The sequence below is a fragment of the Rattus norvegicus genome, chromosome 1 (genome assembly GCF_021556685.1).
Source record: "Rattus norvegicus strain SHRSP/BbbUtx chromosome 1, alternate assembly SHRSP_T2T, whole genome shotgun sequence".
Lineage (NCBI taxonomy): Eukaryota > Metazoa > Chordata > Mammalia > Rodentia > Muridae > Rattus > Rattus norvegicus.
The window spans coordinates 5327959-5345176 of NC_141534.1; the positions used below are offsets into that span (position 1 = coordinate 5327959).

At 40.3% G+C, this 17218-nt stretch overlaps 1 protein-coding gene across 9 annotated transcripts in view; it reads right to left on the reverse strand.

The window, feature by feature from the left end:
- Positions 1-17218, reverse strand: part of Stxbp5 (syntaxin binding protein 5) — a 152786-nt gene that overhangs the window by 10452 nt on the left and 125116 nt on the right. For 3 of the 9 annotated variants that reach the window (NM_030843.3, XM_087593640.1, XM_087593632.1), the window contains 4 exon segments: positions 931-1096; positions 1424-1793; positions 2619-2858; positions 9804-9854. In NM_030843.3, coding sequence (NP_110470.1) covers positions 931-1096; positions 1424-1793; positions 2619-2858; positions 9804-9854 — 827 coding nt within the window. 9 annotated transcript variants of the gene reach the window in all.

The following is a 17218-nucleotide window of genomic DNA, read 5'->3' on the forward strand; positions in this document are numbered from 1 at the left end:
GAGAGGCTTCTACACTGTCAAGTCTTCCCTGAACTTACTGCCAACAGTCTTCAACAGAGGAAAAAGGACAGCTTTGGAGAGAGGCGTGGCCACCAAGAGGGAGTGACCACGGCTGGAAGAAGCACACTGAACACAGAGCAAACCTGTGGCCAACAAGCTACTAAATAGAGAACACAGGCTGCCAGCACCATTCCCACTGAGACTGGGAACCGGCGCGGTCTGCCCTCTCCACTCCGTCACTCTAGCTGCGGCCTCAGTGAGGGCACTGAGGCAGAGATGCAGAGAGGAAGGAAGGAGTCCGTCACTTAACACACAGCTTGGTCAGAAAAAAGCTTCACCAACGTTTAGTACAGTTATGGTGTGCCCTAGCTTCTTACATGGTTGTGTTCAGAAGACTGGGAGTTTACTTTTAGTAAAAGTTCCCTCTTAGAAAACGTTTACTCTGAAGTCACCGACTCGTGTTTTTACAACAGGAAGAAAGAAGTGCTGGGCTGTAGCTCAGGACCATTGCCTAGTCCAGGGTGAGCTTTTCCCCATTCATTTCCTTTTAAGCATCTTACAGTTTGGGGCTAAAATGCAGATTGGTGATCTACTGTGCAAATAAAGTAAGTCTTAGAACAACAAAATTACATTTTCCCCTCGTTTGTGCGTTCTAGACTCTATCCTGACCTATAGTTATGTTTGTTCAGATGACGTGAGGCAGAAGGACCAACTAAGGAGCAGGCAGAGAAAAGGAATGGCTGCGCCCCAAGTATGTTATCCACGGACAGGAAAGCTACCTACATAACCCAGCTCGGGGTAAGAGTGGGATGAAACAGACAGGAGGCAACAGGAATCTGAGTTTGCACTGTGGCATGTACATTCCCATGAAGAGTGGACGGACGTGAGGGCCCTCAAGTTCTACAGACACTCTGATGCTTTGCTGCTCACCTGAAGGTTTTCACACGTCTCCTGACTGTAGGTGAGTCTCTGGATTTCGGTAGGTGAAACAAGGTATAAGGCTTGCCCACTGTTGGCGAAGCAGAATGTCCTGGCTATCCGCATGTTGGTAAGGGGCAGGTAGTAGACATCCAGCAGAGGCCTCAAGCTCGGCAAACTTGAGGGGAAATAAGTAATTTGTTGGTAATAAGCCACAAATCATTTATAGGTGCTACAGTGCAGGTACAATGTGCAATGACAGGATATATGAGGACAGGACGCTCAGAACCACTGCTCTGAATGCTGGCCCAGAACATAATGACAGGAAAAGGAGAAATCGCTGGCACTGTTAAATTGTTATATAGTTAGAGAGGGAAAATATAATCTGTACTTCTCATATCCTTGTTTGCTATTAAACGAATTCTCAGTGTGTAAGCAATGCAGTATCTTTTTTGAGCTGAGTTTTATAATGCGATCCAAGCAGGAATCCTGTGTGTGTTCTTACCTGAAAGTCATAATGTGGCCGTTGGCACAGAAGCAGGCGAGGCAGACACTGTTACTCAGGGCGACAATGTCTCCACGGAGCACGAAGGATGTCTCAGTGATGTTCTGCTTGTATGCACAGTTCTGGGTTGGCAGTGAGATGACCTTTGCTTGCTTTTCAGAACATATCACTGCGTACTGGTTTTCACTAATTTCCTGAGAAGAGGAGGGGGACACTGAGACAGGTCGCCGCTTTTTCAATTTCTCCTTTTCGTCTTTTTCTTCAGGAACGTTGTGCTCTGTCCAGGGTTCGTATGCAGGTGGCATTAAGCAGCCCGCGGCATCCAGAAATGCCATTCTCAAGATCGCACCTTTTAACCTCAATATAGTACCTAGAATGCAGAAGTTTAGTATATACTTCTATTTTAGAATTCAGAGTAAATACGCTTATCCCACGTGTGCCGCTAAACCCACACGTGTGCTGACTCAGCCATGCACTTATCCCACGTGTGCCGCTAAACCCACACGTGTGCTGACTCAGCCATGCACTGGCTATGTTGTAGCCGGCCACTGATAAAGTCCCAAACCCAAGCCACGCGGTCAGTGGTCTGAAAAGTGTCATTATTACATGCTCCAAACGCAAATGTCAAACATTAATAATTTACAATTAGAGAATGAACTCTGCACACACATATACATCTGACCTGCAGATTAAAAAGTGAATATGTTGTTTTCTTTAAATGTAGAACTAGAAAATTTATTGTAATTAAAAAAGACTAATTTGTGCACACAGGCCCCTGTGGAAATGAGGGGCAATGCTGGAAGTTGGGTCCCTTTTGCCCCTTGTTCTCCCCTGAGCTGTGCAGTTCAGGCTGGCTGACTGGAGAGGTCTGGGCCAGTTTCCCTGTCTTACCCCTTATCCTGGTGTGCGAGTGCTAATGTTACAGATGTGACATTATTGTGCTCACATAAAGTGCTCTACTGGTTTGAGTTCTGGGGACTGAACACAAGTTGGCAGGCTCGAGTGGCAAATGACTGTACAGTGTGAGCTTTCCCCATAGCCCTAGAATATCTACTTCTCCACCATAAAATCTATCACTAATATCACTTGTCTTTACAGTGCTTAAATCAGTAAATGAAAAGCTGGAGTTTCTAATGAAGCCAGAGGATGTGTCCTGTGGGACGCACATCTGCATGCTGCACCAGGCCATACATACCGCTTGGAGACACAATCACTGGCTGAAGCAGTCTCTGCTCAGGCCCCAGGGGGAGATTCAGCGTGATGACAAAGGCAGTTCCCACTGTGGTTCCCACCCACAGGCACGGGGAGGGGGAGGAGTCTGCCTTCCTTGTGAAAGTCTCACAGAAATGAAGAGCAGAAATGGCTTCCCGGGACTCTTTGTCAATGCTGGTCACACTTGAACTCCGAGATCTGCTGAAGGAATTGTCTTTCACATCTGAAATGAGTTAAAATGTGGGGTTGCCTTAGTTTATTTAATACCACTTTTCGTTGTTACAACAACAAGACAAATGAAGCGTTTAATGTCCTTTCAGGTGAAAAGAAAGAAAAAAATTACGTTAATAAAATTTCCCCTTTGCTTAAATGTAAAATGCAAATAAACAAATATTGTCAGAAGTGAGGAGGGCAGCTACCACAGAAGCCCTGACTGCGTGTTCTCTGGTGCTGGCACCGACTGTTCCCATGGGGCTCTTACGTCCAGGCATCACAATTCACGACTTGATAAAACTACGAGTGTTCAGGTCTTCCCAGCTGTTACGTGTACACATAGTGCATCTAGACGTGCTTGAGGTGGAACTCCTTCTGCTTCCCTGTCTGTTCACACGAATGCCACAAAAACTCATGCAAAAGGTAGCCCCCCTTTCTGGGCCACAAACAGCATTCATCTAAGAGACATACCACTTCCGAACGTGGAACTGGTATCTGGTTCACTATTGGCTCACATTTCTCTACCGAAGCGTGTCTGTGAGGACACGGCTACTTTATTTTAATTTCGTGTGCATTAGTGTTTTGCCTGCAGAGGTTGTGTGTGTGCGTGTGTGTGCGTGCGTGTGTGCGTGCGTGTGTGTGTGCGTGTGTGCGTGTGTGCTGTGGATAGCTGTGAGCTGCCATGTGGGTCCTCTCTAAGAAGAGCCAGTGCTCTTATTTGCCGAGCCATCTCCAGAGCCCAATGTAGCTATTTTAAGATTATGCTCATTAATTTTTCTCCACTAGATTCTTGTTCTTGATCCCATCTTAAGTCTTGGCTTTTTTCTCTGGGAACTGCATTACCAAATGCTTTCTGCTTTGTCTCCTGAGAAATTGTGTCATTGACAAAGCATTAAATCCTACTAATACTAGGACATTAAGGTTATCTAAAGGAGCAAACCAGAGTTCTGGTCCCATGCTTTCTGTTTACCTCCATAGGAGCTGGAGGCCACGTGCTGTCTCAGGGCTAGTTCCTGTTTTTCTGTCACCAGTCTAGTTCTGTTATTCTGAAGTCACATTCTCCTCTCCATGTAACTAGTCTGATGGTTCCACCTTAAGTTTCTCGGTGCTCATAGAACTCAACTTTATATGGCACAGTTTATATTGGTAACTCAACGGCAGTGGTTCTATCTGTCGGTTGAATCATGCTCTCATTCTTATTAAGACTCTCCAGAACCCTCACCTCAAACCTTAACTTTCTGGCTCTGTCCCCCAATGTTATACCTTTTCAGTTTCCTATAGAATCCAAATGGAGACTTTTGAATTTTTTTCCAAACATGTCAGGAGCCATCATAGGACAAGCTAATAACTACCAGGTGATCTTCCTGAAATAACTTTGCTCTAGATTAGTAACTATGATGAAGCTCCAATAGGCAAGGCCCAGGAATAAATCATTTTAGGAAATCCTGCTATTAATATGCTTTTCCTGTTATTATTAAACATTTGACGATCACTAGGTATTAGCCCACTCTTTTGAGAAGATCTCTGCAGATCTATGAAGATGTATTGTCTTGTAGTGATGCTATATAGACAAATGGATAACTTCTTAATTCTTAGTAATGATCCGATAAGAATTCCTAAAAGTATATCAGTGACTATTAAGCTCTTTTATAGTAGGACTGCTATTAGGTCTCTTCTGATAGTCAAAACTCTGCAATGAGAACTGTGTCAGTCTCCCATGCGCCACCAGTTAATTACAACTTTCTACTACTCAGAGCACATTCCAAGAGGTTGTAAAACCATTAACCAAAGGTCATAAAAGGGAACTAACAATTTATTATAGGTGCTGGGATAGAAGAAAGATATGGGTTTATCTATACAAAACTTCACTAATAATTTATAGTTTTAGACCTTCAGTGAACCGTGGAGCTGTGACAGGTGATGACTGTTTAGCCAGATAATTACTCCTGATGGATTTGCATGCAAACATTCTTCTCTGTTGTAAACTTCTATTTCAATTTATGATTTGATTTTATGTGTGAACTTGTGATGAACTTTTTAACAAGTAATCATGCTGAAAGATGTATAAGTGCTGAGGAAAATGAGAACAGTCAGAGGAACTGAGCTGAGGAGAAGTTTTTAGACAGAACTGAAATCAAGAAGAACTTAGAAGTACAGGCATAGCATTGGGAGAAAAGGCATTGAGCATAAGAGCATTATTGCGACATCAGAGCAGGAGAGGAGAGCAAGATTAGAAGGAAAATGCAGAGTGGAATAATTTAGGAGACTATAGGTAACATAAAAACTATAAGAGCAATGTGCAGAATGCAGAGGGAAAGAGGAAATAAGCTGCAGAGAGCAGAAGGAGCAGGCAGGCTTCTCCTTGCCATGGGACAGAACAGGTCCATTCTTAATAGCAAGACAGATTTAGTCTTATCAAAGGGAACAAGCTTTCTTCTTAAAATCTTGGGCTTATCTCACTTAGCATTAAAAGGGTAGAAGCTTTTTCTTTCTTATGCAATAAAGATTGGAGCTCATATTTCGTCCGGAATGAGTGAGTTATTTCTGCACTGGTGCTTGGTCTTTTGCTCCAAGTGCATGTGTGTGTGTGTGTGTGTGTGTGTGTGTGTGTGTGTGTGTCTAAGTAGATAATTGTGAAATGTATGCAAACTTGACCCAACTGATTGAATGGAAATGTATAAATGCACATGAGTGAATCTCTATATCAAGTTGTGTGCATGTGAGCATTATTTTCTTCTCCTGGTTCAATAGAAGTTTATTGCTCCAAAGATTAGAATGTGCCCCACTAGGATCTTTCCACTTTCCCCTGTTTCTTAGATAGCTTTCATAGGAAAAATTTTACAACTTAGAAATAATCACTATAATCACTTTATAATCAAAGTGTCCCTCTTCTTTCCTGTGATTTCTGACCTGCAGGTTGAAAGTTAGAGCCCTGCAGTTCCTGCTGAGATAGAACAAAGGACACATTACACAAATGTTAATCACCTAAACCTTCAGAAGGAGCAAGAAAGTTGCTAAGACTTTTTAGAAGTTATCAGCATTTCAGTATAGTTAGGGAGCTAGAATGTCTGGGGATCATCAGTCTTTAAAGCCACACCAGAGTCCCACTGTGCATCTCATCTCTAGGCCAGGATGCTCCCAGCAGAAACGTAGCCTATGTTTAAGACACCCAACCCTTTGGTACCAAGCACCATTTGCAGTCTCAGTCGGTTCCTCAGGACTCCTAAGCCACAGAGGTCCTCTGGCCTCTGGGTCCACAGCTATTGAGCTTTCTTCTTTCCCAGAGTTGTCATGAAATAGCTGTCCCCAGTTATTTCAGACTTGTCTTACTTTCTGTTCTAAGATGGTTTTTGATACTCTCCAGAATGTTCTACTGCTTCACTTGTAAAGTCGATTCAATAAACACGGAAGGTGGAACTATGGCAGACAGTTTAAGACATTCTGCTCAACACTGCTATTAGGATATATTAAAATTTCCAGAAACATAAAAATCATGCCTAGTACACTTCACTTTTGGAATCATGGCTTTCAATATTTTCTCAAGTGTCATTAATAAAACTGCAAAAAAGCTTTCTAAGGTTATTTTAGTAATATAAAAAAGTATTACTCAATCCTTATACTCTTGCAAACTTCCTGCAAACAAATTTACATTCATAAATTAAAAACATTTCCCTAGTAATTTTATTAAACATGATTTTGATGATAGCTGACACTAGTGAGGGTTGCATCTTACTGTAGTTTTTAAACTCATCCTTCTTCTGTTCAACAGTCTGCACTTCTGCTAGAGATAAGGTGGAGGAAAAGGTAACTGCTGTGATGTCTGTCATATCACAGACTGTGAGGGAGTCATCCAAAGGCTCACGTGCTGAAAGTTCACTCTTCAGAATGGCAATGCTGACAGTGACACACCATTAGGGACAGGATGCAGGGGGAGGTGCAGGCCACTGCAGCACCAGCCACAGAAGACATGTGTGTGGTTCTGAAGTCACCCTAGTCCAGTTGACATGAGAAGGGGCCAAATAAAAAGAGCAAGGCTGGCCTCTAACTCTGTCTCACTTCTGGGCTTGCTGCCATGTAACCTGTCCCTCTGACACACTTTCCCACCATGATGCTATTTATACATCATGATGTAATGCAGCCTAAAGCCCTGACTAGAGACAAGCAGATGAGGGTACCATGCAGGTCGATCTTTAAAATGTAAATTATTAATACATAAACTCTTTATTAACTACTTGGGTATTTTGTTAAAGCAACAGAAAATGACTAAAGTTCTTAGTATAAAAGAAACAACTTTCTATAATCAACAAATACCCCACTTGTGGGTGAGTTTATAAAATGACACTGACTATAAGAATTTATTAACTTTTGAAAACCTTAAAAGCTACTTTTTAAAATTAAAATTTAAATGTATTTTCCAATAACATATTTTGTTGCTTAAACAATACGTATATGATTCAGCAAATATTAATTGTGCCCTGGTGATAACAGTGGGAAGTAATGATACAAGAAAAATTGTTAATAGAAATTTCAGTAAACGGGTGGAAAATCTGTCAAGCTTGTTAAAATTATTAATTAACAATAATCTACATTTTAAATGTTCATTCAAAGCCACCAGTAGACAGTGCGTTAATTTAATGGACTAATCTAACATCAAAATGTAAAACTATATAGCAGTTTTATTATGTGATTTACCAATAAGAATGAGATCATCAAAGGAACTCTCAGGCTCCATGGTCTAGCAGCTAAGTTCCAACGTGGTAGATCTCGGTTGCCTATTTTATCATCTACTTAGAATTGATTAAGTCTGAAGTTTCAGTACTTCATGAAATATGACTTCAACTTTCCCGGGTCTTGTAGCACGGCGTTTTAGAAAGTGCATAAGCTAAACCAAGCAGAAGTGTTCATGAAACTGCTTGTCTGAGACATGGCCTCAGTGTGTACACCAGACTGGCTCCAAACCTCTCGATGTTTTTGCCTGAATGACTGAGAATGGAAGAACAGGTGTGCACTGCTAGACAATGGTGAACGGATTTACTATGAAGAACAAGAAAAATGCCAAATGCCAGCTATGATCATAATACTACATATTATCATTCTTATTCAATCTACATAGACATCTTGAAAAGTATCACGTAACAAGTAATTAAAGAGGCCTACAAAAGCAGGATGGACACACAGACTAAATGCCTGGTATAGTATTGACGTTGACTATAATGTGCGCGCGCGCGCACGCGCGCACACACACACACACACACACACACACACACACACACACACACACACACACCTTTAAAAGACAGCCCTGGCTGCCTTGAGACTTGCTCTGTAGATCTGGCTGAACTTGAACTCACAGTTTCTCCTGAGTGGTGGGATTAAAGATTAAAGATGTGTGCCGTGGTGCCAAGGTACTTCTAAATGGGTACTTGGGAATATGATACTTGTGAGACACTGAAAGACTCACAGTTAGCTTAACTGGTGATGTTTATTATTACTGAAACCACAGGCCTCTCCACATGTGGGATGAAAATCCTGGATCCTCTTCCAGACCAAATATGTACATGGAAGCCTAAAAACTACTTGGGTTCAAATTATGACTTTTATATTTTTAGTTAAAAATCATACTTCTATGGTTTTACATAAACGCTTTCAATTAAACTTATTCTTTGACAATGACGTACAAACACACGCACACACACACACACCCACATATGGCACTGGGATTTTCATTTTTATAATAAAGGATGTTGATCTTCTAGAAACAGGAGTTAGCTTGCATTCTATGATTAATTTTCACTTCCGTTTAAGAGTATATAATTCAACTAAATTACTTTTCCTATGCTCAGAACTTTCTGATCATAGTTATATACTAGTATGCCTATACTATTTACCACATGCTTCCTCTCAGTATAAAAGTGGTAAGAGAAATGTCAGTGAGACATGCTAAAATTAGTATGTTGAACAGGACCAACACCTAAGTCTGACAAGGAATTTAGTTAATAACTGGGGAGAGGAATGTGTGTGGCAATCAGTCATCTGTGAGATAATGTTCAGCAAAAGCACCCTTTAGTGCTCCTTCTTCAATTAAACTAGATATTGCAGGAAGGGGATTCTAGAGGGAAATGAGGCCTCTACTACAGTGGTTCTCAACCTGTGGGTCTCGGCACCTTCGGGAGCATACCCGCTATCCTGCGTAGCAGATACGTATGTTACGAATTATAACAGTAGCACAATTACGGTTACGAAGTAGCAACCAGCACCACCCAGGCAAGGAACTGTATTAAACGGTTGCAGTGTCAGAAGGCTGAGAACCCTGCTGTACCACGTAGATCTTGTTACCTTTACCGAGATTCCATCTGTCCGCACAAAACACCGGGCGTTGCTGTGAGACAGACTACAGTATAGTGTTTGAGTGCCTTCTCACGGCTTTCACAATGAGTGAGATACAGAAAAGGACTATCAGACAGTACCCCTCATTTACTATCAAGGTCAACAATGACAATCTTTAATGAGAGATTCGTTCTATAAGAAAAAGTAGTTGCCTATTTTAAAAATAGTAAGTTAGTACAGAATTAGGGGTGTAGAATTTACAACAGACTTTAGAATGGCTGGGATGTAAATAGTTTCAGTAAAAATTAAACCATAATCAAGAAAGCATGACCAAATTTTATTTGAGAAAGAGCATGAGAAGCAAGTAAATGTGTGTTTTGTGTTCCCTGAGTGTGCATCTTAAGTACTGTTTCAAAAGGTAAATCACTGAGCATCTCGTCACTGTAACCCTGATGTGCAGCAATCTCTTATCTTCAGGGCTCCCCTTTCCTACTGTCCTGTGCTGATGGACCACAAGTCTATCTTCACCTTGACCTGGGGACCTTCCACTGACCCAGGGGCAGAACCTTCTGAAGCTGCCACAGTTCCTCCCTAAGGTTCAAGGTCTTTGGATCTTGATTCTACTTACCTAAATCAGGCTTTAGATCAGTTGGCAAGCTTAATTTCCTTGACATCTTTGCTGAAAAATAAAATATATTTTTAAAATTTTGAGAAATATTTGACTGATATTTATCATAGCAACTGATTTTCAAGATAGAAGTGAATAATTTTATTCCTAAATCAAGATTCTGGGGTCATTAAACTATGTTTAGTAACATCAAGAGTGGAAGAAACAAATCTTACTTCCAAATTTTCAAAAGTATGTACTCACTTGATGTAATCTTTGTGTGCTTGAAGCTCTTCCTTCAAGGGTAGCATTATACACTCTTTACTTAAATTAATGGTTGCTTAGGGCTACAGGAGAAGCTTGGCTTTTCCACAAGAGAAAAGTTGTTCCTCAGAAGGACTGTTTGCAGATGAAGCCACAGTGTGAGAACAGGCTAGGATGTGGACAGAAGGTCTTCCTAGCTCCCAGTGCCATGGCTTCTGCACTCGCCATTGTTTTAAAGCTAGTGTTTAGAATATAAGACACACCTGATCTCTAAATAAATCAAAATATTTGTGTAATAAACATATCTGACAGAACTATTATCTGGTATAAATTAATACTTCCATTTCTAGTTCAGTAAAAAACATGTAATGATTAATTTAAAATCATGGTATTTATATAAAATGTAATATAGGTATTTCTGTATGATAGAAAAATTCTAGGTTCATCCACAAGCTTCATGGAATTCACTTTCCATCCTCAAAATCAGTTGTCGCTTTAGTTTAGGAAGTGGTTTAAGTTAGGAGTCAGTTTGCTACAACTATTCTGTTAGTGGTAGTGCATGCGCGAGAGAACAGTGCTCCCTATGTGAGATTGTGAAAAAAAAAGTGGTTAATACACAAATGCATACATTTGGTTAAAGTTTGGATGGTTAGGAGATATTTAAAGCACAGACCCTGCTAGTCCATAAGGGCGCCATGTAAACAAAGAGAAATCCAGTCATAGTACATAACCTCCACATCTAAAAAAACGACAAATCCAGTGTTAGGAATAGGCTTTAGGTAGACTGGGAGGGGCTTTGGGGTAGGGAGGAAGTCATGTAGTTACTGCTCAGCTCGTCTAAGCTACCTAGGATCCTCCAGTTGGTCACATTTATAGACCAGTCATTTCTTCTTTGCCAGCTTACTACGTCTGAGGGGAGAGGTACGAGGCAATACAAAATTAGGAGAGCTGAGTACAGTCACGGCTGTTCACATCCCATACTGGTGCTATTGTATCTGATGTAGAATAACCTTAGAGTTAGAAGACGTGTTCCTCAAACACTCTTCTGAAGACAATATTAAATCAACACTTTCAAAGAAGCTAATGAAGTTTTCACCAGATATCACGGGCTCAATATAAATAAACTGGTGACATGTGAAACTTGAAATAGAAAAATCAGTCTTGCAGAGCTCAAAAGAAACTTTTAAAAGACTCATGTCATGGATGTCAACTCTGCCGTCCCCACGACTCTGCTGGGCCAGTTATTATGAGCCACTAATTCACGCTTCTCAAACATCAGTCCCTCGTTACTGCATTTGTAGACGGACAGTGCTTTGCTATCCCAATTCTCTGATAATATTCCTGGGAAAGGGGTGATGTCATATGTCAACATAAGCTCAACTTCTTATTTCAAAACCAAAATTCAACATAGAGATACATACAGAACAATGAACTATTGCAAATAATTTGTAAATATCCCTCTTGAAGTAAATACTATGAAATGGCTATTTTATTAATTATAAATGTTTTATTGACACTTTGGTTGGGGGTTAGTTTTGTGCACTGTGTACTCAGATGCTGACTATTGTGCCCAGAGATCTGGTTGTAGTTTGGATACTGGCACTGTCTTACTGTCTTGATTATTGAAGCATCTCATCTCAATGTTGTGTAAAATTTGTTCACCATCATTTCTGACTTGTTAATAAAGAACTGATCAGCCTATAGAGGGGGCGGAGAACTAAGGCGGAACTTCTGATCCCAGTGTGGGGTCCCACATGGAGAGAGGAGTCAGCGGAGGTCTCCGTGGGAGGGTGGCTATCGGTACATGGATGGAGCAGAAGCAGCTGGGGTAGACGAAGATGGCAGGTAACAGGGCAGGAGGCTGGGTAGTAGCCAGTATAGTTGGGTTAGAATAGATGCGAACCTTGCCCAGCTGAGTACCTGAAGCTTTTAATAAACATACCAGGTCTCTGTGTCATTATTTCAGAGCAAGTGTGGGTATAGAAGAGTCCTGTACTTTTATATACTTTGATTCAGTTTCCAGACTTGTGACCTGCTAAAATTTTGCTCACAAAAAATTCCAAATTTCATTAAATTCTTTTGATTTTCTTTAGACTTTCCACTAGAAATAAATTTATATAGCCCCAAGTATCTTCAAAACTGTGAAACATCCTTCCAATAAAATAAAATTTTCTGCCTAGCACCATGATTTTTGTATTATATAAAAATCCGGAGTACAATTAAATATTTCTCTAGCAATTCTGATCCAATTCCAATAATTTTTCAATACTGGGAAAAGCACACATATAGTATTTTGTTATAACTGTCAAAATGTTTTAATTATGTACTCAAATTGTTTTAACTCCTGCTAATTGCTTAATCTTTTTAACTGCAGCCCCTGTTATCCCAGCATCCATCAGCTCGGCTGGTCCTGAGGTCAGCACCACAGAGCGAGACCGTGGACTCCACTTAATTTCCCTATGTATAAAGGATGAGAATATTGAAGCTGCGTACATTAATCAGTTGATAATGTAGAACAGAAGTGTAAGGAGTAAATCTGAGGCTGCATTAGAGTCATCTGGACTCGTGTGAAAATAACCAATGAAGAGTACACATGGTCAACAAAGCACTCGCTTCGCTTAAACTGACTTCAGAGTGACTCCAGGGTTCACTGAGACGTAAACCATCAGCTGGTCCTCCATGTCCTAGGACTGGAGAGAGTAGAAGTCTCTGATCCCCATTTTAACAAATGCTATAGGAAAAACTACAATCTAGCACAGAGTGCTGCCCACTGAACACAGAGCTGTATTCTAGCTGTCCCGGCACAATGCTTACACGAGTGGCTGTATTCTAGCTGTCCCAGCACAGCACTTACTCGAGTGGCTGTATTCTGAATCTTTGTTCTTTAGTCTCTAACACTATCTCACTCATCCTGGCTCCACACTCTCAGGCTGTCTGGTAATCAATCCTTCCTGGCACATAGGAGTTAAAATGGAGCTGAAGGCATGGAATCCAACTAAAGAGCTACTTTAGCATGCCACGAGGCAGAATAACTACCAAATTATAAATTTATCAAGTTATAAATTTTCAGCAAAGTTATTTTTGATTCTTACCAAATAGCACTAGCATGTGAATTGTATTTTATTGGTCGCATTTTCTAAGTGACTATGGAAATGGCTAAAAGTAAAGAGAAGTTACTGGGCTTTAAGATTTTACTAACCAAGTTGATCCTCCGGCATGAATAGGCAAGCATACTACGTGTGTTCTACACGCATGGAACTTTTCTTTGCACATGGCATTACTGCATCGTATGGCACGACTATTTCTTTAGGTGTTACTCTTCTTGCACAAGAGTAAGAAAGTCACTGTGAGTCGTTTCCTGGACTAGCTACCAATGGGGAGCCAAGAGAAGTAGCTGGGCTGTGGGGTCAGTGGCCAGTGTATTCCAGTTTGCTCCTGTTCACTCTCTTGAGTGTGATTTTTAAGGTAGTTAGATATCTAGGGACTATATAGTATGCTTAGGCAATGGGTACCAAAGCAGTGGACAGGATTTGGTATTCAGATAGAATTTGCTCTTTCCCGTCAATAAATCTATCTTAAAAATTTAAATGATATTATTATTTAAAAAATAAACCCTTGTCAATAAAAAATAATCATGCACAGAATTTGATTATGAGCCCTTCTTCCGCAAGTTACCATGCAGCAATGTAGATCCATAGCCAGATCATGTATAAATTGCATAATATGTTCCTATTGTATATTATATATGCATATAAATGTGTATAAAACCTTTATGGCGTTTACCAAATATCTCTAAGGCATAACACAGGACAGACAGTGGAACTAGACTACTGTATCCCACATTCTGCTTTATTATTCGGCTGTGCAGCCAACATAGAACTTATGCTCAGGTCTCTCATCTGTAAAATAGAGAAATAACAGTTCATGAGATTTCTAGGCTGATTAAATAAGAAAAATTATAGTGCTGGTACAACGCTATGGACAACATAACAGATAACTGTATCAGAAAGCTGCTCTTGGGTCACCAAGAGCATGACGTCGCTCTATTGTCGACATCATAGCAAGAAGAAAAGACACCTTCATTTTCCCTGCTTGGAGAAAGGGGGAACATGGTCAAAATACATGGTGTGAAAACATTACCTCAAATAAATAGATTTAAAAATAATGCTAAAGTGAATGGCACTCTGTACCACCTGTAGCAACGATTATTCTCCAATGACTGAGGCTGGGAACAGAACTATTCAGTGGCCGTGTGAGGCAGTTCCCTTGTCAGCAGCGAGCCCTGGGTCTAACTTTTACTCCACAAGGCCACTGCACAACACCCAAGGCCATGGCTGAGCGCTACAGACTGGGTGGTGAGGACCACTGAATGCTAGCAGTGCTGAAGGAGCCCGTGGCTTCTACAACTAAGCTTCAATGACATTTAAATTAGACGTGTGTGAGTGCTCTGTGGGCATGCATGCACGTGGTACACGGGCACTCCTAGTGGCTTTGGAGGTATGAAGGGGGTGTGGGTGTGGGTGCTGGGAACTGAACCTTGGCCCAGTTCTTAACGGCTGCTGATCCATTTTTCCAGACCCGAGGCCTAATATTTTTATGAAGAGTGTTCCATAGCAACAGTCATCTAGGTAGGCAGTTCATTGATGTTTCATGTTTTCCAATAGCATATCTGATGCTAATCACTTCTAAATAGACACTATAATATAGAGATGCATATAGAGATTGCATATCCAATGTGAAACACTTCAACTACAAAATCTCCTTCATGGAACATCGGACAGATTCCATTTGAAAAAGGAAAACCATGAGACGTTACCTTTATTTCCATATAACAATTGTCATATCAAGAAAGTGACATGGGACAAAAGTCTTGTAAAATACAATAAAGATATTGGAGGTGAGAAGAATGTTCCTGGTTAGAAACAGTCAGGAAGAATCATATACTAGCATAACTTTGGAAAGATGAATAAAGTCGACATAGTTTCTAAGAAACATTCCTACAGGCACTGGCTGGCACGACAAAGAGAAAAACAAAAAAAGCATAGACGAGATGAACATGAGCTAAGCCATACACTTCCAAATATGTCCTCCAGCCCAGCAAATCTGTTCAGGAAATCTGTTAAATATCTCAACATACAGTATCTGAAGTTACGTATCTACTTGAAAGAAAAAAACACATGGGAAGGTACACATTAATAAAGCAAGTAAAGCCAGGGGACCGGAAGTCACACTCAATCTACATTAACACAGGTACTTCTGAAAACTCTTTCACTTCAGGTAATACAACTGTAAAAGTTACTTAGTAAATTCACTGTAGAAAAGAACAGTAGTGACGGAACTGGAATGTAATAGGATACAATATGCTAGAAAGAAATTAGTTGCGAAGAGTTAGTACTTAATTAAAATGATTTAATTATTATTACCAACAGATTCACTATGAAACCACAATAAAGAATAAAGAATTGAAAAAAGCCCTTTACCAAAGCATATTTAAGAATGACCAAAGGGTGAATAGTCATTTACCAATAATATAACTAAACAGGGTTCAATTTACAATGCTCAAAAACAAGGGTTTTCATGTAGTAGTTTTTAAAATCCAACCATATAAACTGAGGAAGAGTAAAAGCTCTTCCAGCTGCAGAGAAACTCACCGACCTTAGAGAGATCAAAGGCGTATGTGGTAGGGGTGGTGATGTCGCTCACCCAGTAGAAATGCTTGCCTTGCACTATGAGGGCTTGGGTTCCATTGCCAGAACCCACATTAAACAAAGCTGGGCATGGTGGTATGCACTTAAGACCCCCGAGCCGAGAGTCGGCAGGGAGACACAGATCCTGGGACTTCCTGGCCGGTCATTCTAGTCCATCACTTGGTGAGCTCCAGGTCAGTTGAGACCCTGTCTCAAATGAAGCAAAGCAAAGCAAAAGAAACAAAAGAAGATGGCACCTAAGGAATGATGCCCGAGGTTGCCCTTTGTTTGCAAGTATGTGCACATGCATGCATCTGTACACACGAATGCTTTCCCCACAGTATAACTGTACAAACACATACACCCAATCACCCCACGAATAATAAAAAGAAAAAAACCCCAAGGAATATGTGATAAAAATGTAGGGTGTGTGTGTGTGTGTGTGTGTGTGTGTGTGTGCGCGTTCTGTGATATTATGTTGTCAAGACTTTGCAAGTTTTGGAGAATATTCCACTTTTTGTGACCTACAAAACTCTAGTTTCCAAGTGTGGTTATTTATTTTGACCTTTGGCGTTACACTTCGAGAATCTTAGGTGGACCATTCATTACAAATTATGTTCAGAACACCTAGAGTAGTATAAGTGTCCTTTACTTGTGCATGGGGTGGGGCTTGGCAGGAAAGGTCAATTACCTTATACCAATATTGGTTATGGGCAGACAATGCCATCTTTTAGAAGATCATTACCTTGAAATGGGACTGTAAAAATATGAGAGAGATGGGAGTAATGGCAGAAAAAAAAAAGATCTAAGTGCAACTATAAAGGAAAACTGATTCACAGTTTAAAAAGAGTGTAAGCTTGGAATTTAGAGCTTAAATTGAACCCTGCTTTATTTGAAAACAAAGTGAAACTAAAAGTTAACAGAATAATTCACTCTGTAAGTCAAGAGAAAGAGCCACAACCCAATTTAACTGATTTTAAGAATTATTTCCCAAATGCATTTAGAATAGACACAGCCCAAAGATTATTATTTAGCAAAAGAATGACAAATTAACATACACAAGATGCAATGCACTGGATCATATTCTGGTGTTGGGTTAGCATTGCATGGAGCAATGATTAGAAACAAAATAAAAACTTCTATTTCCTACCTAGATCACTGGCTACCATCTTGGAAAACTTTCTGCTTTGGGTCTTCACTGAAAATAATATTTTAATATAAAATGTCAAAAATCTATTCAGAGTAAACTAGATAAATTAAGAATAAATAAAACAAAATACTTTAAAATAAAGATACTATACCCTTTTCTATAAAATTATTCACTTTTTGTTCATCGTCTGAATTGTGTGGCGAGGAAGAACCTACACAAATAGAGACAACGTGAGGAACAGGCACACGGTCAGTCACAAACAGAACACAACAACAATCACAGACTAAAATCCTGGTGACCACCAAGAACGGGTGACCACAATTAGGAGATCATTG